The 25,900-nt window shown below is 43.4% G+C and overlaps 1 protein-coding gene across 2 annotated transcripts in view; it reads right to left on the bottom strand.

The window, feature by feature from the left end:
- The window catches only part of PRPSAP1 (phosphoribosyl pyrophosphate synthetase associated protein 1), a 188,928-nt gene that overhangs the window by 13,053 nt on the left and 149,975 nt on the right, over positions 1–25,900 (bottom strand). For both annotated transcript variants that reach the window (XM_085616928.1, XM_085616927.1), the window contains one exon: positions 7,817–7,887. In XM_085616928.1, the coding sequence (XP_085473054.1) occupies positions 7,817–7,887 (71 nt within the window). The remainder of the gene's footprint in view (positions 1–7,816; positions 7,888–25,900) is intronic.

The raw sequence follows: 25,900 nt of genomic DNA, 5'->3' as shown, positions 1-25,900 counted from the left end.
AAGTGTATTGTTGTCTGGGTGTGGTGCAGACAGCTTTGGGAAGGTCTGGCTTTGATGAGCCAGTCGTCTAGGTAGGGAAAGACATAAATACATCGTCTTCTGAGATGAACGGCTACTACTGCCAGACATTTGGTAAACACTCTGGAAGTAGTGGTAACTCCAAACGGAAGTACTTTGAACTGGTAATGTTTGCCTGCTATGACAAATGTGAGGTATTTGCAATGAGCTGGATGAATTGGAATGCGAAAGTATGCATCTTTCAAGTCTAGAGTAGACATAAAATTGCTTTGCTGTAAAAGAGGAAGTACTTGTTGAAGGGTCACCATGTGAAAGTGCTCTGACAGTATGTATCAGTTCAACTCTCAGATCTAGAATAGGTCTTAATGAGCTGTCCTTTCTGGGGATCAACAAGTAAAGAGAAAAGACCCCTGACCCTTGGTACTGAAGTGGAACTGGTTCTATAGCTCCTTTCAGTAAGAGATTGCACCTGTTCGAGCAATATCAGGTGGTCTGGGGACAATTTGTGAAAACGAGGTGGAATATTTGGAGGCTTGGTGGTAAGCTCCAGGCCATACCATGTTTGATAATTCCAACCACCCATTTGTCAGGTTGTTATAGATTCCCAAATGGGGAGAAAGTGTTGAAGTCTCCCTCCGGCAGGTGTGGAATAATCGGAGGGGACAGTGGGGAAGTCACTGTTTATTAGGAGAGTTACAAGGTGTGGAGTTTTTACCCCTACCTTTGGAATTGTTTCCCCTAAAAACCTCCTCTGAAAATCCTCTTGGAGAAGAGGATTGGTTGTTACCTCTGTAGAAGGAATTGTTTCGATCTGGGGCTGTTGACTTGGACCCTCCCCAGTTAAAGGAGCGCCAAAAGGAACCTCTGTTTGAAGGAGACTGAAGTGCTCCCATAAATTTGGCAACTTGTGTCCTTTTTCATTTTTTTGAGTGCTTGATCAACTTCAAGGCCGAAAAGATGTTGCTTATCAAAAGATGTATTTAAAATAAATTGTTGGACTTAAGGTTTAGACCCAGAAATCCATAACCCGGCATGCCTTCCGAGTAAAATGCAAGCATTTATCTCCCTAGCTACGGTGTCAGCAGCATCTACAGTACACCTTATGAAAGAGTTGGAAATTAATTTCCCTTCCTGGACTAAGTCCTGAGCTTTGGCTTTATGCTCCTCTGGGAGATTTTGTATTAATTGCTCCATTTCGTCTCAGTGCACCCTATCGTATCTGAATAGATGGCCCTGCGTCTTAGCAATCTGCCAGTGATTGGCAGCTTGTGCAGCTATACGTTTGCCAGAAGCATCGATGAGTTTTGATTCTTTATCTGGGGGAAGAGCATCCCCTGAAGTTTGAGAATTGGCTCGCTTGCGAGCATTAAATACTATTACTGGCCTTTAATAAATACTGGATCTGTTGGGAAAGGTTTATATTTGTCTACTCTAGGACTGAGGATTCGTGCATGTACAGGGTGTTTAAAAATTTCATCTGCGTGCCTCATCATACCTTTCAGCACAGGAAGTGTCTGGCTCGACCTGTGAGTGAATCCTAAAGTCTCAAATAGAAAATCCTCCTCTAAGGATTCTTTGTGGAGCTCCACCCCATGGTATTGTGCAGCCCTGGCAATGAGTTCTTGGTAAGAGCAGCCTTGAAAACTCCAGTGTGCAGAAGTGCTGGCATTGCGTATTCCCCGGCTGTGGTGAACAGATCTAATCAAGGTTCTCCCCACTGCTATAGGAGACCTTGCACCACTTCCGGATGGAGGCACCATTCATGATCTGCTAGGCATCTTCAGCAGAGTTCGTCCGCTCCGGCTTTCAGAGATGACGCCATATGTTGAACTACCAGGGAAAAACTAACTTGGGCCTTATTGCTCCTGAAATTCCACTCCACAGAACATGGAAGCAGGCATGTGGTGACAAATCTGCGGATAAAATAAGAGTATCGACTAGGCAGAGCTTTCCCGAAGGCAAGTACTTTTTTTGATGGGTGCTTCTAAATTCAGATTCTTCACCATGTGAATCAGTACTAAAGCAATGTCTTCCCCAATGAGATGTCAGAGCAGCAGACTTACACCAGGTAGTCCTGAAAGACGTAGGGGTTGAGAATCAATACAGTAGTGCCAGGTGTGAGTAAGAAAAGATGCCCCTATGGTTGCCTGGCAGATGTCCAGGACAGGAAAACCCTGAGCAACCAAATAGTAACAGCTTTAGCTCCTATGTCGAATGCGCTATAAGGTCCTCAAGAGAGTCTTTCTGGCCAGGGCATAACTCAATTTGAGGACAATCAATCACAATAAGGTCTGTGTCTGAGCCGTTATTCCTTTCTTAGAACAGATGAACCCAAATAACAATTAAACATCCATATAGTATGCCTTACTCACATCAACAGGGACGCTACGGCATGCAGTATGTCCAAACAGTGTAGCCTCTACTCCACTTTAGATGGATGCCATAGAGAAAAAGAGGGCAGGCAGCATGATGGATTGCTCCATGTGGACATGTGATACTACTTTCTGAACAAAGGATGCACATGTTCCAAGTATCAGCTTGTCAAGGAAAATATAGTATAAGGAGGCTGACCTTACATGCAGAAGCGATGTCAATGAGAAACACAGCTTTTAAATTCAAGAGTCTCAGAGTACAGATGTGGAGATGCTTGAATGGAGCACACATCAAAGAGGTTAAGATCAAATTAAAGTCCCACTGCACCATAATGAAGGCAGGAGCGGGAAACACAAATCAAAGGCCTTTTTGAAGGGAAAAACCATATCACTATCAGTGACATGAATAATGAAGAAAGGCCCAAAGAGTCAATAAGTAACCCTTAATTGTGTCCACAGCAAAGCCCTGCTAGGCAAAAGATAATAGAAACAACATAACATACGGCAGTTCTGCCTCTGGGCGGGTGAAGTTACCAGCCAAACTGTACTCTTCAAATAAGCCAACAAATTTAGCCTGAATATACAGATTTGCTGGAGTGGCGGCGAGGAGGTAGAATGACATCCATCACTTCCAATGTAATAGCAAAACCTCTTTGTTATTTTTGCCCAATCTCCACGCATGGAGGTGTAGATTGTGAAGGTTCAGCTGTAAAACTCTGCCCTGCAACTGGCACAGCATATCCTCCTGAAGAGGCATCCAAAGTGAAAAGTCCAGTCCAGGGCTATCAGAATGAGCAGCGCTCAGTCCTGCTTGACTTTCTTCAGCAAATATGGTATGAGAGGCAAAATTGTACAGGAGGTTGAAGTCCCACCAGAGGGTAAAGATTTTCCTACAAGACACCGAGAAGGAAACTCTAGAGCACAAAACATTGGGTACAAAGTGCCTTTGGAAGTTACTACAATGTCTAACCAGAGTACACCCCAATGTGGAAAGAGGCCCTGGCACAAACTCCTGAACATATGTCATTTGTAGCCCTCAATAGGACGCCTGCTGAGGTTGTCTGTCCCAATGTTAAAGGATTTCTCTACATGGCTGACTATCAAGGAGATCAGGTGACATGCCAGCTGGCAGCACAACCCTAATGTCTCCATACAGAGGGACCATGACCCCCACCCTGCTTGTTGCAGTGCTATATGGCAGTTGTGGTATACAGCAGTACCCAGACCAACCTGCCCTTGATGGAAAGTAGAAAGGCAGGTGAAAGCCAAACTGATGGCATGCAGCGCCCGAAGATTTATGTGAAGGTATTGCTCCACAGGAGACTATAGACTTCAGATCTCAACATAGTCCATAAGACCTCCACATCCAAGAGACGATGAATCAGTAACCATTGAGACTTCTGAAGTGGGTAAGGAAAATGGTGTGTCACACGTTAGTAATCCACCACTGGGTGTCTCATCCGAGAGTCTTCCCCAATGGTGGGCAGACTACAGATGCAGGTTCCCCTGAGGGGCACATATGGGCTACCAAGTATGAGGAATCAGCAGGATACAAGACCTTAATAGAGTCAGGAGCATTAGAACCCTAAGGGATGGAACAGTAGCTTTTGCCCTAAAGTTAAAGTTCCTAGTCCTATTGACTCATTAACAAAACTGGAAAGGCCATCGAGAAGACAATGTTCAAGATGGCCCTTATGAATGACAGACTCTGTGAAAGTAGAAAATTAGATTCTAAGTTACTGATAAACGCTAGGGCAGACATCAGCATTGTTCTTTGCAGAATGTGCAGGACAAGCTGAGGTGAACACACCTTTGACAGCAAGTCATCAAGGTACAGCAATACACATCACTGACCTGCGAAGATGAGACACAAACACCGTCATAACCTTTGGAAACACCCAGAGATTTGATAGAAGACCAAATGGCTGGACAGTGAATAGGCAGTGGTTAGACCCTACCATAAAAAACAGACATAAAAGCATGCGTCTTACAGATGCAGGGACACCATTCAATGCTTGTGGTTCGAGTTTAGCAGTACTTGTGTGATTGCCATAATGTTGAACGTCTTCTTGAGGAACAAATTCAGTAATTTAGGTCCAAGATCGGTTTTATGTCCCCATTCTTCTTGGGGCGAGAGGAGCAACACATTCACTTTTCCACCAGAGTACAAACTTGATAGCTCCTTTGGCGAGCAACCCCAACAGCAATCAGGCCACGTCCACTGAGATCTTGATGCAAGTAGGAGGAATATGGGAAGGGTTGTCCTGAAAGTGTGGGGTATATTTAATTTGGTCAATATGGAGGACCCATAAGTCTGAGGTGATCAAGTGCCAACAGGGTGGACAATGTTGTATTTCACCACCTACTGATCCAAGATGCCAATTCTAGGGCAAACTAAACTGGTTTGAAAGAGCCGCTTGGCAACGAGGAGGAAAATAATTTATGTTGCTTCTGTCATTAGCCTTTTGGGATCTCTGCCTCTAGAGCCACGAAAAGTCTGCGCTGACTGATGAATGGGCTGCAGCGCTTGATGGAAGGCGAGGTCCCTAGAATAACATCTGAACTTTCTGTACCGCTGGATGAACAGACGAGCCGGGGATAGCAATATCAAGAAATGCTTCGGAGCCACATCAACCTTCTCTACAGAAAATCTGGCCATATTAAAGGGCACATCCATCAATGATGACTAGTGGTCTCCGGAAAATCTGGCAGATTGCATCCAGGTGTGCTATCTGATGAGCTAATATTGCCCATTACAAAAGCAGGTGAGTGATATCTAAAGCAAAATGTAGACTCTGCTTAGCTGCTTCTAATCCATCTTGGATGAATTGTGTGAAGGCATACTGCAGGATCTACAGGTTCGGCAGATAAAACCTCACGTCCCATGTATAGCACCACAAAAAATAGACAGCACTCAATCAGCAAAGTGACAGATTGAACTGCAAAAAAAAGAAATCCTGCTCATTGTATCAACTCTTATTAGACTCCCCATCCAGAGGAGCTGAATGAATGCAGTCAGTCAGTCTTCACCGTGTAAGTGGAGGTCTACACGACAAAGATCTTCCGAGTGTTGTGCTGAGTTGGGAATTTAGGATCACATGATGCTGGTTTACAGTGCCCAGCAATGGGATTATTAACCACCAGGGAAGAAAATAATTTTGACCACACCACCATAATCTGGTGAATAGGGTTTCTTTAAATGCCGCAGAGGCTTCGAAGTAAGTCCAGTTTGCAAAATCACTATATGAACAGTAGCATTCCTCTGTCTCCCTTCTAGCTATAGCTGTAAAAGAAGCCCTTACTTTGGTTGGGATAGCAAAAGGCAAATCCATGCCCGATTCTCAGGAGGTAACTAGACCATGGATATTCTGTAAGTCAAAACCTAAGGCAGTCTTCCTTATAAGGAGGTTGTAGCAAGTTACCCGCCTCCTCCACATTACCATGAGGGCCTTGCATGGCATCAGAACCTGATGCAAAGATAACCTTCTTCTTCCTGAAGTACTACTGCAAGGGCAGAGGAACTCAAGAGGATTCAACCTCCACAACTGGTTGTGCCTTGGTAATGGTACAGCCTGACATATTGCAAATTCAAGCTGAAGAAGCATCAGAATCTTTGCCAAAAGTAGAACTGGTACCACACAGAGAAGATGGAGGAACAACTGGTGAGACCAGGATTAGAGGGGTGGAGGGACATTCTGGCATCGGAGGCAAACCGCGCCTTATTCAACGGGGACAGGGGAGAGAGTGGGCAACAACAGAAATTATGTCTGTAGGCCCACCAAGGACATCTGGCCTGAAGGTTCAGCAGAGGAAACCAAGAGAAATTTGAAGATCTGCATGGTCTCTAAAGCCACAACCTGCTGTGGATGTATGATGGCCCAGGGAACTCTGGCACATCAGCTCTGGATTTCGTAGGCAAACTATAAACTAGGAGTCATAGTCCACATCGGCCATTTTCTCCCAAGCTAGGATGTTAAGAACACAGTCAAAACCATGGGCTTCTCGGACAAAATATGAGAATGCCTTGTTCGGAGGCATGATTAAGACTCGACTCATGCCTCTTAAGGCAGTTGTTCATTGTGATGCCCGGCTCATCTCTGGAATCAAGAAATTTTAAAACATTACATTAGTTTTAGCCCCTCTGAAATAGTTAAACTCTGGAAGCATGATGCATGTAAAAAATATAGCAATCGTTACCTACAAGCTCAATATATCAGGTTGTAAAATAGATTTAAATAAGTAAACCCCTTCTTCATTTTGAAATTCCCAAAAAGAAAAATTCTGCCCTGAAGCTTTCCAAAAAGAGAGGTGAAGTGACTAAGACATGCCAATTGGTTTAAGTATATGATTCAACTCTTTATATTTTATTATCGAGATTATATTTACTCCTCAAATAGAAACACTGTTTTTGTTTGAGATTTGCAACTTCTATAATAATGTCCCCCTTCCTATTGATGTTTCGTATGTATACATCACGTAAAACACTGTCATCGCAAATAAACACCTAATTTACGCTACATAAAAACCAGAAATATAAATATGAGAGTCATAATTTAATCCTTCAAAAGGGAAAGTCACATTAATATAAAAAAGCACTTTAGAACAGACAGACGCAATGCTGTTTTAAACGTACACATTAGAGGGGCTGGGGGAACCAAGCAATAATGCCATAAAAGAACCCTAAAACAAAGTCCCAGTGGAATGTATGAACATTTTAAATTGCCAGCCACCTAACCATGTATAGAGGTGAGGTGCATCTTGTGTAAAATGTTGTTGGTCAGAGGTCATCCACAGGTTCTTAGTCGTTTAGTTGACTTAATGAATATCTAATGAAGCATAACGTTTGCCAGTATGGCCCAAGGGACAATGCAGTCTGTATATGCAAAAGTATTAAAACAATGCATCTAAAAAAAGTCTAGACGTTTCGGGGAATAATCGACTCCACATGAGCATGTAGACCAAACTCTACAGCAGAGACCCTCAACTGTGACTGCAACTCAAACAGCCACTGACAAATGTCTTGTATCCAACACTCTAAATTTCGCCAGGGTTTGTCATTTTGCAGCCCGACTGCTCTTCATTTTGGCTACCGACTTGAGGTCCAGTCTAACTTGCCGAAATTCCTGTGTGAGATTTACATTTGGATCCAAGTAAAGACATATGGCTCAAACTGCTTTCTAGAATCTACTAATGAATTGTGCAATCCGCACACCTCCTCAGAACTGCGTTTTGACTAATTCTGCCTGGGTCCACTCTCCACCTCTGATGCCTAATCAGACACCCCACCCTCAGACCAGTCTTTAACACCACTCTGAAATGCAGGCCTTCTCATTCATCCACTGGGGTAAATGTTTCCATCTTATCTGTAAATGAGTTCGCATAAAACCATATACAATACCCCCTTAGTCATATCTTCAGAATCTTACCACAATTATAGCGATCCTTCCTCCTACGTCGCCTACCACACTGATTGGGGGTTTCTCCTTTGCCATCATCACTTCAAAGAAAGGTACAGGAAAAGATCACAATTAGAGACCACAGACCGTATCACATTGCTATGACATGCAAGTACATGCAATACAGCAAACGAGGCGCGGGGGAAAGAATGGAACCAACCAGACCAAAACACATTAGCATAAGAAGGGTCTTTCCAATTTTTTTTATTAGAATACAAAAGCCAAGAGCAACAAACTGTGTTAAAACAAATGGTGTTGCCCAATGGATTCCATACCGCGCCCAAAGGCTTCACAAAGGCACATTTCGTAATTGGCAACAATGACGAATACCCAAAACACCACGTTGCTCAATAAATGCAAATCTCCAGATGAAGACGGTTTTATTTCTATACATTAGATAAGGGAATCTAGTACTAAATCAGTTTCCAGGAAGAAAGAAGTCATGAAAAGAAAAAAAAAATGGAAGACCTCTGGTGCCCTATAAATGTCAAAGGAATACATGCGGGAAGGTCACACTTTCATCCTGCTTAAGTGAGGTGCTTAATCAAAAAAGAAAACAAAAACAAGCCCCCCTTTGCTGGAAGGTTCCATCCCAAAGACACGAAGGAGCAGCATTCACAGAAGCATTTCATCTAATACATCTTGCTAAGAAAGGCACACAGTTTCAAGCAACTGCAAAATAACTATTTCAGAGACACAAGAAGGAATAGAACACTGGTTAAGATTTCTGTTTGGACACAGAAACAGAAGATTTTAGTGGGTAGAGCGTCATACAATGTTCAACCAGTAATGCATCTCCAAGTGCCACAAGACAGATACATGCACCATCAGCAGAGAACCAGACAGCAGGATCTTCTGAAAGCAGACCAGACCAATGCTTCACATGACATGCATCCCTTGTGGCAGAAAGCAAGTGCAGCAAAGCCTTATGCTTCTTGTTCCTGCTGGAGCGGGGGAGGGGTTATGGCAATAACAAACTTTTGTGGAAAGGATGCTACCTGCCCATATGAGACTGCATATCACAGGGCAATTATGTACACACAGAATGGATAGACTAGGAAAGACATAATTCAACTGCTGCCAGTTTTCTCTAGAATTACACTCCCACTTTTACATTGGCCCCTGCTGTTTCACCTTCATTTGACTATAAATGTGTTCATCACAGTCTTCTTTCCCTCACCTTAATTCCCATGTTTAGAGGGCCCAATTTTGTGAAGGTGGTACTGCGATTCATGTATTTAAGTAACAATTAAGTATTTAAGTTACAATTTTATATGGCGCTCAAGCACTGGACGGTATGTGAGCGCTTTACATTACAACAAAACTGTACACCACAGAAAACTAGCGAAGAGTAGGTTTGAATTTCCACATTTGATTTACGATGGGGGAACCGATAGCACTGCTAACAAACTAATTTATACAGGTCTAATGTACTACCTGCATGAGGAAAGTAGGGTTACCAATTCTAGAGGGGAAGAGTGATGAGAGCGAGAAATCAGCACAGGCAGAATCAGAACCTCACTCACGAATGAACACGGATATTGTGTTGCTCGGAACACCCTACTTTATAGACATTCCATGAGTAGCGAGTGCCCTACTTATGGGATGGCGCTCACCTTTGAGGACAGCACAGGCACAGCGCAAGGAGGCGTGAGTAAGTTGTGAATCCCAGTTACGTCTCGGCCTGCTACTCACAGGCACAAGTTTGCCTCAGTTTCTTATTCCCATTTACAAAGATCATAAGTGAATGTAGACAGAGCGAATGATTTGCCGCCTGCCCTAGGGATGAAGGGCACTGAAAGGTATCCACATTAGTATTCTTGGGAATTACTTGCTCTTTAGTCACCTTCGCCTTAATTCATGTTCATGGGACAGTTGAAGTGCATAGTTGATTCAGTGGGGAGACTTGAGGACTCCCACAGTAGGCATAGTCCAGGCAAATTGGGTATCGGATCTGGAACAAACACACAATGCAAAACACTCACAGAACATGTGGAGCACAACCCTGCTGACTGCTTTGTAGATGGCCATGAAGTCTCCCCTTCCCTACGGTTGACCTACAATTCCAAGCATGCTTGATTCTGTTGGCTTAAAACAGACGACTAGTTGAATGTCAAGGGGTCAGATGACAGCAGTGTGTCCCCGAGAGCCCATTAGAGATTATTTAGTTATGATTATGATGAGGGAACCCCTGGTGGAAAAACACACTTGCAGGTAAAAAAAATATTTCATTCTATATTACAGGATCGCCTTACTCATTAATAACCACAAGGAGAGGGCTGAAAATAGTAAGCTACGTAGCAAGGTAGGGAAAGGAAATGATAGCAATTATTACGGATCCGAAAGAGGAAAGTTTGATCCACTTGAGAATCTGCTTTGGAGTAAGAATTGAAGCACCACTGCTTTTTGTTAGTAGGCACCAAACTATGTGGGGCACTCAGTGAGGAACGAGCTCCTTAACAGATCTGCAGTTGCTGCCTTCCAACCAGCAGGGAAAACTCTAGTTTTGCGTGATAGGTGATGGTTTGCATTTTGATAAGGTAAGCTCTAGAGTCTGGAGTTGAATATGCAAAATAATTTGTTTTTAAAATATGAAGTCCTTCATTTTTCTCTATATAATATTGCACTCTGCTTAATATTCCAGTCAATGCAAGGCATGTTCTGTAGGGGCTGTAGCATAAGCTAACAAACAATACAATCAAATATACTGGGCATACTTCAGAGAACCACCTCCCTGCAAAGCCATTTAAGTCACATTCACAGAAAAAAAACCATCCCCCATGACACCTTGAACAAATAACATTTTTCACAGCCTGCTTTTAAGCTAGAACCGGATTACACTTGGGTTCGAATGGACATTCATTTTCAGAGTAATGCATTAGGCACTGAAAAGAGCTCTATCAATAGGCAACAATGGCAGACAAGAGATCACATAAGGGGCACTGAATGTCTGTCCTTGCTAAATGTAGCTATCTGACCTCTTAGGGAGTTATATGCCTTCTGAATGTCTTTCACTCTAGGACATGCAACGTAGGCATGGACATTTTCTTTTCTTGCTTTAGGCCGTGTATTCAATTTGGAAATACGTCCCAATGCTCGTAACACAGGCTGCTGGGCTACCATTAGCCAAGCAATTCAGATATATACTGCCATGTTGCTTGCACAGCAGCCTCCTGTGGGACTGAGTATTAATGTAGAGGGTCCAGGTACCATCAATGGCAAGGCCAAATGGATGAAATCAGAGACATCCTGGTCTTAGACTTCTGGTTAGTCTGTGTTACTGAAATAAATGCGTAATGGGAGAAAAATAAATTCCACTGATCGGAAAATAAACAAGGCAACGCCCAAACACCTCTGTGTTTTACACCACGAGGCAGTCTGAACATTTTGTGTGTTGGATGCAACAATCAATCAACATCTGGAAAACCCCATTCATTGAAGATGGCACTGATTATGTCTAACTTCAGAAGCAAAAGCACTCAGCTTACGAGTGCCAGCCGCAGTGTTGTGTTCTCCTAGAAGATGTGTAAAGGCCAGAAAGGATTTGTTACAGGGCCATGTGTCACATAGATTGGGCTTTTATCAACAGTTGCGATCTTGTCCCTCTCAGCTGCTCTATGGAATCTCACGTCTTGCTTCAGGAAAAGAAGCAGACTTCATGGTTTCGGTTGTACTGTATTACCATTTCAAGGAGTCTTGGGCATTGTAATTTGTATTCTAAATCTCCTTGTGCTCCACCAAGACAGGATGTATTCCTGGACAGGCCACCTATGACCCTTAGAACTGTTAAAAGTCTTCTGTTCTATCAGAATATGATCCATGGAAAAATTAATTTCCACAGGAACAGGAAACAAATCTCTCATCTAAAGTAAATGCTTTTCTCATCTTGTGACTATGAACAATACCTTCATGAAGTGAGTCAGTTATTACATCCCTAGGTCACCGAAAGACCTGGCCAATGCAGCAGCTTTGCTATGTGTTGGAGAAATTCCTTTGCTCCTTCTATAAAGACATCTGGATTCCTGTGCTGAGCAGCTACTGTTTCCATACCCTTGGTGACTACTCTAATGGGGGTTAGGGGGGGGCGGTGGGGAGACTAGGAGTATCAGCTTTGAATGATATCCAATATGCAAGCATCCAGAGTGACTTTCGTTCAGCCCTAGAAGAACATACTGCTCTTCTGTCTTTTCAGTGATGGAATCTGGGCAAGAAGGCAGACAATTGCATTTTGGAAATTGAGCTGGGGAATTTCCAAAAGTTGCCCTCGGAGAGACTGATCACCTTCCCATTCCTATGAAGTATAAGGGTTTTGGCTTTTTTGGGGGGGCACCGAGGATCTTGCACCCTTTCATATTCTTGTGTAGTGTAGTGCTCAACGTTAAGGACATTTATGAAGATGGGCTCCTTTCTTTACAATCCCACAAATTTGAGAGCATTTGATACAGTCAAAAAAATATTTGTCATCTGCTGGCACGCAACAAGAAAATACCTGACAATGGTAGATCATTAATCTTCTGCTGTACCTCTATTGAAGGAGCAGCAGGTCATAAGAAAAATATGTTTGCAGAGAATCTCCATAAGCACAAGCTCTGGCTGTGATGTCAGCTAAAGCCCAAATGATATGTCAAGGACTACAACGAAAGAGAGGCCCTCACACTTGTATCAGAGTGACTGGTCTTATCTCACTATGATAGCTGTGCAGATTACAGCATACAATGCCAAGCAACTGGTAGCACAAACCTTATTCTAAAGCAGATGATGCTGTGAGAGATGTAGCCGGTTCTCTTCACAGTCAAAACGACGACTGCATTTGCAGGAGTTTGGATGGAGGAAACTCTTTCTCTTCATTTCCTCTCCAAAGAGAGCAACATAAAACTAGATCACATGGAGTTTACTTAAAATCCAGACCTACTTTCCTATCTGCTCCTTTCCAGCATACAGTTGGCCTGGTTTTTCCTGAGGTGTGCTGCAAATACTGCTTGGTAATTGGAAAATACTCTGATTGCAGCATCCAGTTTGAACTGTATGGCCCTGCTCAGAAAGTTATTGATTTTCACTACAATCAGACATATTTTGCGTTTCTCTGTAATTAGAAATAAGAGTCTTGTGGTGGATCCGTTGCCCACATCCAGTCTCCTTGATAACAGTGCGATAACATTGGCTGTAAGCTTAATATTATGAATTTCTTTTTGCATACATACTTATAGCTCAATAAATCGGAAGATAATTGATAAATATACTCTTGCCTTTATGGGATTTAGGCCCCAAACTTTACTGCCAGCTTCTGTTGAAGAACATTAACTGCTTGAATAAACTGTCCAGATGGAACTGTCCGGCTCTTGTAGACAGATGTAGGTGAAGTCTCGAGCCTCAATCACTGTCACTTTTCACAATATTCAAAATCCATCTGTCTATTATTATTTGTTTTTACCTCAGCCAGAAGCAATGTGGAAGAGCGAAAATGGTAGACGAGACGGTAACAGCATGAGAGGAATGATGTATTTCTTGTTTTGAATTTACAGAGCACTCTTCAAGCAGAAAATACAGATCAATAAACACTTCTGGTTTATGTATTTTGCTTCTTTGATGCCGAGAATTACGGTGTTACCAGAACCTAGCTATGGGTAATGTCTCGAACGAGACTTACAGAAATATTTTTTCTGTTTCAGGATTTAGGTTTTAACGCATCAGCTTCAGTATTTATAAAGTTCATTGGCTTCTCTGCATAATAATGATAAACAATTTCTCTTTAAAAGAGTAAGTAGATTTGCCTCAGGAGCCAAATAGCGGGGCGTGGTGAGTTACAAGAAGGCACCAGCAGTTCGTCAGGGTGCTACAGGGTCATTTTAAATAGAGGAATGGGAGAGGTCCAGAGCAACACTTGGTAAGAGAGTCTGTGAAGGGTGTAGGAGTATGGTGGGTTTTAGTTCCCGAGGGGCCCCGCGGCTCACTTCCTCGCTGGGGAAAGGCTCTTCAAGATGCTAAAAGGCTAACGGTGTGCAGGGATCAACCCAAAACTAAGATATTTTACACCTTAAACTAAACCAGAGAACTTGGGAATTTCTAAGTTCTGTCTTAATGTGAAGTCGCTTAATTACCCTACTAAACCAGGTTCACTATCTCTTAGCATCTGAGAAAGCAGATTTTTCTTTTTATAAATATTTTATTAATAGGAACTCAGACCACCACACAGAATATACTGTTACAGTTATCTTGGTTATAGCAATCCCCTTTCCTACCCAGACGCATTGGGCCAGGACATACATATCTTAAGAGGCAGCGTTCCGTTTCCTCTAGAAGTTTTCCTGCTCATATGTCCAGCTCCTCTGCACCGTTCAAGTTGACTCAGATTTCATTTTCTCATGCATCCCCTTGCCTACTGAGAGCACATATATGGTTGTAATATGTGACTGGGGATTCAGGGGTTTAAAGCACCCAGAGCCGAACAAAAACAGCATCAAAATCAAGCAGAGTTGCCATCCTCTTCTAAAGATCCCTTAATTTTTCAATATAGGAATTACTAGAACACAAGTCAGGCAGATCTGTCCTGGTGAAAGATAAGATAGGAGGAACAAATGGTAATCGTGTCAGTCTGTTATAAATTAAACTGAGACGAGAAACATTTTTGTAAAAACCCAGTGGCAGACTTCACCAAGGGTACTTTTATGCCACTTTGGGATTTCAGTTAAGTGGTGACCGGACTGATAAAACTTCAAACAAGCATTGGCATAGCCAATAGGTCTCGCCTTTGGGGCCTTATAAGTGTTTAACCATGCAACAGTTAATGTTGTTGCACCAAGGATATTGTGCTGCATAACTAAATACTTATAAGGTCTCAAAAGAGAGACCTATTGCCTCATCAATGCTTGTTTCCTCTTTTTTGAAAATGTGAGTCATTTTGAACCTAAATATGTTATGTTGGGGTGGTAATTACCAATGCCAGACAATAACTAAGTACACTACCTCAAAAATAAAAATGTGTAAAATTAAATTACTATAAATTACTATATATATATATATATATACACATACATATATATATATGTATGTATGTGTGTGTATATATATATATATATATATATATATATATATATATATATATACACACATACATACATATATATATATCACATAATTCATTGCTAAGAGCAGAATAAGTTTGCAAGCTTTGATAATCACAAAACAAATCTGATCTTGAAATCCTCCGGCAGTCACTGGAACCTGGTGCTGAACACAGCGGCACAATTAGTATGCAAAGCTATGCAGACTGCCAGTCAACATGCCAAATCCCAATTAAAGTCAGCCAATCATGACCTAAGCCTAGCCACACAAACAGTCTGATCTCACTATTTCAAGTCATGCCATTTTTAAACCCGTGAAGACAGCCAATCAGCATCTGAAAATCCCCAAAATCCAGTAAACCCCTGCAAATCAGCCAATCGGCATCAGAACCTACTCAATGCTGATAAATCCCTAGTGTGCAGCCAACTACACGCTGAATCCTCGCAGCAGAAACAAGCCGTGTTTAATCCTCTGAGAAAAGATTAACAACAGATCACGGAATATATTGTAAATAGGAACCTGTATCCCAACATACGAATTGACATCGGCATGCCTTTCAAATGGCTTGTCTACCAAACAAATAACCAATCAGAGCTGCCCTCATTTCAAACTAGCCAATCACTGTTGCAGTATGTGCTTCCCCACTTAAGGGCCCAGAATGTGTAGCCCACCGTGTTGTGGGCCAATAGCAACTTCTGCGTAATGAGGACAAATATGCCTTGTTGGTACAAGTTTTAAGTTTTAAAAGAAATGCTCAAAACAGAAAACTGTCTGTTTCCTTGATTTTTTTCTGCAAACGTTCTTGCTCACTCTTTCTTTATTCTATTTGCAATGTGTGATCTTGTTTCAAATTTACAAAAACAAATTACATTCAACGTATTGAAATGTAAGATAAATGTTTCCTGGCACCACACCAAACTCCCTCACTAGGGTTCACAAAGCTGCACCTCCAACTGCTCAGTAGCCTTTGCTGTGTCTTAGCTTATTTTGGACAGGGGCTAACCCAGCTGTCAGTCATGTTTTATTGTTGGGCTCTGCACAAAGGTGAAGACTGCGGTTCAGCAGCAGGGGGCATTGGCAGGATAAAAGCCGGTTTCTCCTGTTTGGGTGTGCATCAAAATTAGGTCACAAACCTTAAAAATATACCCAAACCGATGACAGCAACTGGGTATGTAGGCCATGAGAGGAGACTCTGCTAATCAGTATATTCTGAAAGCTGTCAATAACAAGCTGTGAAAGTCTGGGAGAACCACCAGCCAGGTGCTGCATTTGGTAGTGCCCGGTATATGCCTCTGTGTAAACTGTCAGATCACACAATGCATAGCATGGCAACCATGAGAGAATTTCATAATGGAATCACAAAGGATAGGAAAGAGTAGTCCTTGAAGTGGATGGGTCAGGTAGGGTGCGTCAGCCTGCCCAACATGGGATTAACACTCATATTTACTTGAGGACCCTTATAAGAACCAGGACATGCTTTAGCTCCATGCCCTGAATACATCCTGTGAGCCCTAAATCACCAGTGGGTGCCACTCTCCTTTAGTGGGGTCCTTAACCCATTTACCTACAGGATGGGAGGTCAGTGTGAAAAAGCCACCAATAAGCTGCCATTAATAGCCAAATAAAATTCCTTCTCCTAGATACTAACCTTCTCATAGACTCCTGCTAAAGCTAGTCCTTCATCCTTCCAATACAGGTATACAGGTCTTCGGTCTTCTGTTTAGCTACCAACATGGATACGCCACTTGGTATTAAACCTAGCCTCAGCTTCTCCCCTTATCCATTTTGTGTGATAACCGGATTTGTGGTTAGTTGTAATTTTTTAAAAAGCTGCAATGCCCCCCCATCCAGGTAGCCTGCTTCCCTCCAAAGAGATCACTTTGGGTTACTGGGTCCCAGCAGGGCTTGTTTGGCTGAGGAATAGGATCAATCCATTGGGCTTGTTGTTTGGTTTAAATTCAAAGAGGAATAGACTCACCATTTTAGGGTTTTGGTTCATATTTGTCAATCTACTCAAAAGGGAAGGGCAGAACACCCGATTGATCAAAGTACAAATACTTTGCCTCGGGAGTTAGCCCGGTGTATAAGGATTGCAATGTCACCCATTCCACTACTTGAACAGCAGATTCGGCATGGACATGTATTAGACATTCAATCAGATTGGAAAGTACAGAGTGACTTCCATTTTGTCAGCTTGCTTCCATATGGAGTCATCACTTTATAAAACAATCCAACAGGAAAACAAACCTGGCAGAAAAACAAAAGAGAAACAACCAGCTCATGTTTCACATAGGAGGTAGAGACATAAACACACAATCTGCATGCCGTTACATATGAAAAACTCAGCTTGGTGCAACCACCAAACACACAGCTGACTCAAGCTGCCTAGCGCCCAAGTCTGAATGCGGAACAGAAACAGAGGTAGGTGGAACGCATGAACTGGTCGGTACCCGTGATCATGATTCTAGTCAAAAGCATTGCTAAATACCTGCTAAAACAATTGGGCTCCATTGGTCACGATGGAAGAACCATGGACAACCATGGTTTGTCAACAATCATAACAATGTGTGTTAAGCCACAGCTCAGCAGGTTGATGAATCCTGCCTGGCCCACACACTTTAAGGACCGCTCTTTCATATGCTTGGTGCATCCATGATGCATGTCTCATGGATGCCCTGCTACGACAGGGTGCTTCTGAGCTCCTGCACCTGAAAACTGGACTGCCACTGAGCCTTGACACAGAGAGAGGCTAACCAAAGGAGGAAGGAGTGACTGAGAAACGAGAATAACAGAAGCAGGGAGAAGGGAACAGGAAGGGGGTGGAGGGAACAAAGAGACTAGAATAAGGAGAGAAAATGAAGGAATTAATGGAGGAGACGGATGGATGACAAAGAAAGGAAGTGCGACGAAAAGATGGAAGGCAAAGGGATATAAAAAGAAGGAGCTTGAGAAACAGGGCAAACATTGTAAAAGAGGGAAATAAAATAGAGGGATAAGGGAGAGAAAGGAGGAAGCAGAGAAAGAAAAGGGGTACTTAAATCACCAGAGAGTAAAGGCAGTGGATTGAGCGAAACAGTACGAGATGGCAGGTGGAGAGGGAAGAGTGGTGGAACGGCACAGAGAAGTGAAGAGAAAGCTCCCCCAGGGACCCGCCAGCGCCAGCCTGATTGCAAGCGGCACCGAGAGAACAGAATAGGCTCGCGAAGCCAGAGACACCTCCGTGTCTGGCCGGGACCGTGGTCAGCCTGGTGTTAAGCAGGTGACTAGGCTTGGCTTGGATAGTGGACATATGGGAGGGGAGGGCAGCCTGGGCTACTGCTGTGCCTAAGCAAACCTGGCCGGGCAACACGAACTGCTGAATAGGCCCCAGTGCGTTTTTACATTAGGGCACGCTAGCGTCTACGTGCATGTGACGCAGGAAGGTAATCAAGAAGAAACAAATGGGGACTGAAAGAAGGAGGGAAAAAGTAGGCAACAAAAATAATTGTTAAGGTCATGGAGCGATTGAAGGCCAGGTGCTGCTGTTTACAGACTTGCTGCAGCTTTAAGACCCTCGTTTTCAAGAGACACAAAGGCGAGATTTCATTAACTCAGAAAAAACAGAACGGCTGCTGCGGGCAAGCGAACAGCAGGAGAAATTCCATTTCCAGGAAAAAAATGTCAGTGGCCTAGAAGTTTCAAACTGGCATCAACGCGGGCACCGAGGATGCCAAATCTTCCACTGATCGCCTGCCTCCGGGCACCCCTCCCAGTCTCTCTCCTCACGCTGTCAAGTTACTGCAACTGGCATGGATTAAAAAAACAAAGGAGGGGCAGGGCGCGAGTACTACAGACAGAGGTAGCCAGGAGGATCAGCTGCTACCCCTGGCAGGCTGGCACTGCCCTACCCTTGCGGGTCCTGGACTCGGGGATGACAGGAATATTAAACCAGACTCTAGGAGCCGTGTTTAACATCTGCAATTTCAAACCCTTGGTCTTCCCGGTACAGCCCAGCAGCAACACAAGTTCATGGCGACCTCAGGCTGGGTCAAGGCGTCAACCCTCTGACGTAACTGAAAACAGAGTACAATATCACTTCCACTTCGCCAGAAATGTTCGTGAAGTAACATCCATGGCAGGTCTGAGATCACCCCATTAAACTTTTCATGCTGTGAATGGAGGGAGTGCAATAATGAAGGGGGAGGGCAGGGGGAGTAAAATGAGTGCTGCGGGGGCATGGAGGGCCGAGGAAGAGAGGGGAAGTGAGAGGGAGAAAAAGAGGAAATGTGGGTGGAAAAGGGAACCGAATGGTCAAAAGGGCGCAACTGAAAGAAAGAGGAGTGCGAGAGGGTGAGAACTGAGTCAGAGAAAGAAATGTGAGGGAAGAGGAAGAGATAAGTAAGTAGAGGGAGACAAGGGAGGGACAGAGAGAGAAGCGAGAGGGTGAAGAGAGAGAAAAGGCGAGGTAGACACGGGAACAGACAGGAGAGCAGTAAGCGCAAGGGAACAGAAGGAGTTAAACGAGGGGACAGAACAAAGACATGAGAGGGCAAGTAAAGAAAACAAGGCCGCTGAAAGTTAAAAAAAAAAAAAAAGGCGTGCAGGCTGCAGCGGGAGAGACGGAAGGGTGCACCTGCGAGTGGGGCGTGCGCGCTGGGGAGAGCAGTCTGCTCTTTTTCAAAGCACATACTCGTGCTTGTGGCGCACCGCTGCGCACTCCCTCAAGACGTATGCCACCACAAGCACAAGTATGTGCTTTGAAAAAGAGCTGCACGATGGCTAAAGGTCTCCAATGCAACGCATGCGCACTGCGTAGGCGAGACCTAAAAAGGAGTGCTTGAAAACATTACAGATGTCAAAGATCTGTTAGATAAAAGCCTAAAAGACAGAGATGTCTCCTCTTATTTGGCACTGCTTACAGCAGAATACAGGCATACATCCTCAATCTCTAGAGCAGATCCTAGAGAAGTAAACAGCTTACAAGGGCAACTACGAGTCCTTCAGATGAACAGGTCAAACACAGCATGGTCAGCATGTAAGCAAAGAGTACATCAAAAAGAATGATAGAAATACTCTGAAAGTTAGAAAAAACATGGAGGGCACAAATGGCTCAAGACAGTTTATTAGAGGGGGGCCTTTCTAGACAGACTGAGAATCTCTAAATGGACTATCACAACTGGAGGAACTGGGGGTTCCAATGTAGGCAGAAGAAATGGCACACAAGCACATAAGGCACAGGACTTGATGGGGACAGAAAAGGAATTGTATAAAACAATTGCGAGTAGTCAGGTTAAACTTTACTGTAGACAAAATTGCTTGGAGCTCTGATGTCTCCCACTAGCCAGAGTTTTTTTCATGGCTTTGCTGAATCATGCTATTAGCATCTGTCATGCTATTTGTAGACCAAAAGGTAATGTGACAGAAAAACCGTGGTTATAAGAAATGCAGGCAGCAAGAGCAATAACCCTTCTGTGTTTAGAAATAGTCTGGCAGTGTGCGTGTGTGTGTGTGTACACGGTGTGTCTGTGTGTCATGGAACACGGTCACCTTCACGCCACTGTAGCACCGTTTAAGGCTCGATGCTGTGCCAACCAAACAGGTGGTATGATTAATTTATTTTACAATCAGGGAGACATGGAGGTAGTGTTTTCTGTGCATATTTGACTCTTATGTCACAAAATAAATATATACGGGTAGCTAGCCATCTCATACTAAATATTGATGATACTGCGCCCATATTTTACAATACAAGGGTGAACATGTCCACGGACCTTCGCCTCTCCAAACCACATTTATCACTCTTACGAATGCATGTCAGATCAGCCAAATGCCAACCGGACTGGCTTCAGCTGTTTATCATGGCAGTTTAAAAATAAGCTAAGTATTTTCAGGATGACAGCTTTATTTTTGTAAAAAATACAGAGAAGCCTACAATTACACTTAAGCTCGTCTTGAAGACTCTACAAGAAGCTGGTAAAATATAATAGCTAACAGCAGCCAAACACATAAACAATACACTTAGAAGCTTAAAATTACAAATTATACAAAACTGAAGAAAAAAGAGACTTTGAAATCGTTCCCTCCAAAAATAGGTTTGTACTCTAAAAGCATAAATTAGAAAAGAAATGACCTCTTAAAAGCCACAGACAGAGCATTGGCAAGTGATGCGATTCAAATTTAGATGCAGATTCTCTAGATTTGCCAGCATCAACTTTGCATTACAGCAATTTTTTTAAGCTGTAAAAAACATAACTCAATGCCTAAACAGAAACCAGCACTGGGAAATCCAATAGGCCTGACCTTCCCAAGATGGTTCAGTTATATTTTATTGGAATCATATGCCAGAAAAATAAAAAGAAGGAAAAACAAAACATGCAACTGTCTGAAGTTGGTGGCCCTATGCTTGCAATAAAAATGTTAAATTAAATTAAAAATAACCATTTCTTTTGACGCACATAACTATACAATAGGATTCTAGTTCTTGCTTATAAAAAGGTGCTACAGGCTTTGAATTGCTGTAAGCTGAAAACATAGCTTAAACACACGAGGGGGACCAAAAAACTAAAACAAGGATACAGAATGGAAGAAAAATAACTACGGCAAAGTAAAGTATTTGTCCACCAGTCCTGGAAAGGAAATGCCCTTTCTTTAGGTGATCAAGAAAAATGTCACTACCCGAAATGAAAGAGCAAATGACTGATGTGGGCTGATTTAATGCTCCATGCCGGACACAGTGGTGGGTGGAAGCAAAATGTATGAACATATCACGGGATGAACAGTGCTGACTCAAACTCCTTCTTTGCATATATAACTGTTTATGTTTTTTATGATCACATGAGGCTAGTAAACCAATTAAAGTTGTCTCTAGGTCAGACCCAAAAATGGCATGCGTTTACCAATACTGGCAACGTAGTAGACATTTGAGGCAGGCACATTCAGTGTGTCATGGTTGGGTTAGATAGAATGCTCTCCACCTAAAATGTGAACTACCCACAATTCACTTTTTTAATTTGGCATACAAACGTTTTTTTTTTTTTGTTTTTTTTTTAAGAATGAGGTGGAATTCAGGGACATATAAGAATGTCCAAGGGTATTCTGTCAAAGGAGCTGTTGACGTTAAAAGGACTGTGTTAATATTGGCACAAGGAGACCTGAACTTACACAATGGACTTAAGCGTATTTATTGAATATGCAAAATTTCACATCAGTCTGGTAAGGCTGTTCAAAGTCAGTGGACAGATCATCAGACAAAGTGACATTAGATGGTTAAAAAGAAGATACTTGGAAGTAAGCTCGCAAGCTTAGCTATATTCCAAACATTAGGTGAGCAGAAATGTGTATGGGGCTACTCTAGTTACCACGGTCGCTTCATACTGTGACGAGTCTGCCATGAAAGGCACAGTGCAGGATTCAGATTTGTAGTGACGTTGGATCAACAACTAGACATTTCCCCATGAGGAGCTAAGAAGTAAGGTCCAGAACTTGCAAAGTTCTGCTCTTTAGTTAAGCCATGGTTAAGAGGCTTACTTCCAATCAGGAGGTGGATTCAGAAAAGATGGCTGCACTTGGAGCACTTTGTCAAGGTTAGAAGGTGGAGACATTGTGGAAAATCACAAGCTTTTTAATTTAGCGATTGCGATACCAGAGATTGAGTGGTAGAACTCAATTGTGTGTTTAGTTATAAATAGGAAGAGAGCTATGTGGATGTGGTGTGATGTTTGATTGAGTGAGCAAGCACATGTGCCTATGAATGCAGTGTGTGGAACAACATCGAATACATAAACAGAATTGCTCTGAAGATTTTCATTTGAGCAAGTCAATAAATTCCCAGGTTGGATACAATTGTTGCTACTTTTTTAGGTCTCGCCTGAGCCAGCGCATGCGCTGCTCTGGTGAGACGTTTAGTACATGGGTTTTGAAAGTGCTACCACAGCTTTCTCTGTGGCCTCGAGCGTGCGGTTATGCGCACATGCACTAGCAGAGGAGCCATCTGGCTTACCTCTCTCGTCATGTGCTCAGCGCATCGCTTGCGGGCACACAAAGCGTGCGGACGCTGCAGCTGCTTTAACTTTTGCCGCAGTGCGCCCACTCGCTCCACCCTCTCCTTTCTGAAGACCGCTTTTTTTCCCAAGCATTGGCCGCGCGCCCCCACAACTCCCGCTTCTCCCCCACCACATATCGCGTCTCACGGGCGCTCACGGCCAATGCTTGTTTTGGTTAGCTTTGGAAATCCTGGAGGTGGTGGCAATATCAGTCACGCGCCCAGTGAAAACCGTCGCCTAAACCGAGTAGGTTTCATCCTCTGCGCTAATTGTGTGTTTTTCTAATTTGAAGTGTAGCCAACAGTTGAGTTGTTTGTTCATCTCGGGCCTCATCTGCACGACCTATGTATACTGGGAATGATTGATGGGCCGTTGAGCTCTTCTGCACTGAGCTGTTTAGCTGTATCATGTTAAATCTTCATATCGGTTTGGGGTTACTTTCTGTGTGGGTCTTCTCTCCCGCGCAGCGAGTCACAGGCGTGACGGAAGTCCGCTGACACCACGGGATGGTACATCAAAGAATGCGGAGAAGGATGCAAATATTTGGTCAGGTGTTCCTTTGTCTGCTTCGGTTTCAAAGCCTGTGTGTACATCCAGACAAGATGAGCGCTTAAGAGAAACAAGTTATGCTGAGGTAGATATTATATTTCGTTCCTTTTAAATGGTGACCGAAACCCCCAATAGCAGGTGAGAGGCCACCACTGCTGAAACAAAGCTTTTGCTTGTCATGCGTTTTCATTTTACCAGGACAAAAATAAACTGAACTCCACACTTGATCACTGATCATATACTCTGTAATTAATTGGCAAGGACGTTGTTTCCTAAGACTTTCGTTCAATGCCTTATGCAGCGTTTATTGTTTAATTAAGGTAAACAATATGTTCAGTGACGAGAAACTTTCCCTATGGCTATCAGAATCCAGAATCCTCACTGTCCCATGAAATCTATACATTAAGAGCAGGGTTCTCACGGATCAAGTTTATCCTGTTTATGCTGGGACCTTGCTGTTGTCTTTGAAGAGAGAAGGCAGTTTCTGCACAGAGAGAGAGAAGATGTCAACATCTACATAGCACAGACCCATCTCTCTCTCTGTGCAGAAACTGCCTTCTGTCTTCAAAGGCAGCAGCAAGGTCCCAGCATAAGCGGGATAAACGTGGGGTTATGCACCTGATCCGTGAGAACCCTGCTCTTAATGTATAGATTTCATGGGACAGTGTTGTTTTACATCTTTCCACTTAAAGCTTTCATGCTACCAGGCTCTGGTCCCCCCTGCACCTTTCCAAGGTGCAGAACACCTGCACAGTGACTCCTCCATCTTATTGTGTACGTTCTAAGGGCTGTTATCGAAGACGCCCTTAGAACCTGGAAGATAAGGACTTTCAGTCGGTGGGAAGCAGCTGTCCTTGTTTCTGGCATGACACACTTTACTAGGGCCACCCGACGCAGACCGGGACAGTGCATTTGGCCATAATAAAAAAAAATACACCGTCCTCAGCGCAGGTGTGAACTCTCGTGCCTACGTGCATTAGCGGAAGCCAAGACCACTTCCGGTTTTGAAACCGCTACGCTGTATTTCACTAGAGGAGGGTCAGCCTCTGTTTATAGAATGGAAAGGCATTCCCCTAAAGGCAGGGTTAGTGAGTTACTGTGCCCTCTTGCAGGGGGATGTTTGAGGTTCCCTGCGGTAGGATGCCATGGGAAGGCACACGCACTGACTCGGAAAGGAGGGTGGTACACACTGACTCGACGGGGGCGCACTGGCGCTAAGTCATCCTGCTTCTTGGAAAGTCCTTTGCACTGCGTCCACATTTATAATATTGTGCACAATATGCACTGGCGCAATTCATATAAAACAGGCATTGGCATAGCCAATAGGTCTCGCCTTTGGGACCTTATAAGTGTTTAGTTATCCAGCACAATATCCTTGGTGCAACAACATCAAGTGTTGCATGGCTAGACACTTATAAGGTCCCAAAGGCGAGACCTATTGGCTATGCCAATGCTTTTTCTATTATTCCTTTGTGTCTAAATCCACTAAAAGATTAGGAGTCTAAGAGGTGCTGCAATGAAACCCGTGAGAATGAACACACTCTGCTTTGACACATTGTCTTGCTTTTTCTATAGGGGTTTTATTTGAATTTTCAGCATGCAGAGTGTGTTTTGTGCGACTGTGTGTTAGGAGGATAGAACACTAGCAGCAAGTGGCATATTAGTTTAAAGATTGCTGTCACCGATAGCGCAGCTAAGTGTAAATTCAGCAAATTGTAGAGGACACCTTGAGATCCCTTGACCAAAATGTCCCTGGTCTCCTGATCCTTTTGGACCTGTCCTCAGCCTTCGATACCATCACACATGAAAACCGGATTGCTCTTCTTCAGCACAGGATGGGTCTCTCGGGCCCGGTCCGAAACTGGTTTGCCTCCTTCCTTCATAACCATACACAAAGGATTAAAGTTAATTATTCCCTTGCTTCTAGTACCCGTTATGATCGGAGTGCCTCAAGGATTCGCGCTCTCGCCCACTCTCTTCAACCTTTTTATGGAACCACTTACTGTCATTCTGAACCTTGCTAACATTCAGTAACATATGTATGCGGATGACATGCAACTGTACTTGTAGATCTCGTCTCAAGAGGACATAAAAACACTAAATGCTGCACTTGCACAAACCCAACAATGGGTAGCTCAGAACCATCTTCTGTTAAATACTCTCAAAACGGAATTTCTTTTGATTATGCCCCCCCCCCCCAATCACTCTGAACCTATCCTGGACTGTCTCAAACAACTCACTGCTGTTAACTGCACCCCTCATGCGGTAGACTGCTAAATCCTTAGGCATCACCTTGGACAAACACTTAAACATGCAAGCGCACATCAGTGCAGCTATTAGGGGAGCCAACTTTCAACTTAACACCCTTAAAAAATAATCAAGCCTTTCCTCCCCCCCGAACACATCAGGCCGACGGTTCAAT

The sequence above is a fragment of the Triturus cristatus genome, chromosome 7 (genome assembly GCF_964204655.1).
Source record: "Triturus cristatus chromosome 7, aTriCri1.1, whole genome shotgun sequence".
Lineage (NCBI taxonomy): Eukaryota > Metazoa > Chordata > Amphibia > Caudata > Salamandridae > Triturus > Triturus cristatus.
The sequence above is the reverse complement of the archived record's forward strand: the minus strand, read 5'-3'. Positions and strand labels throughout refer to the sequence as shown.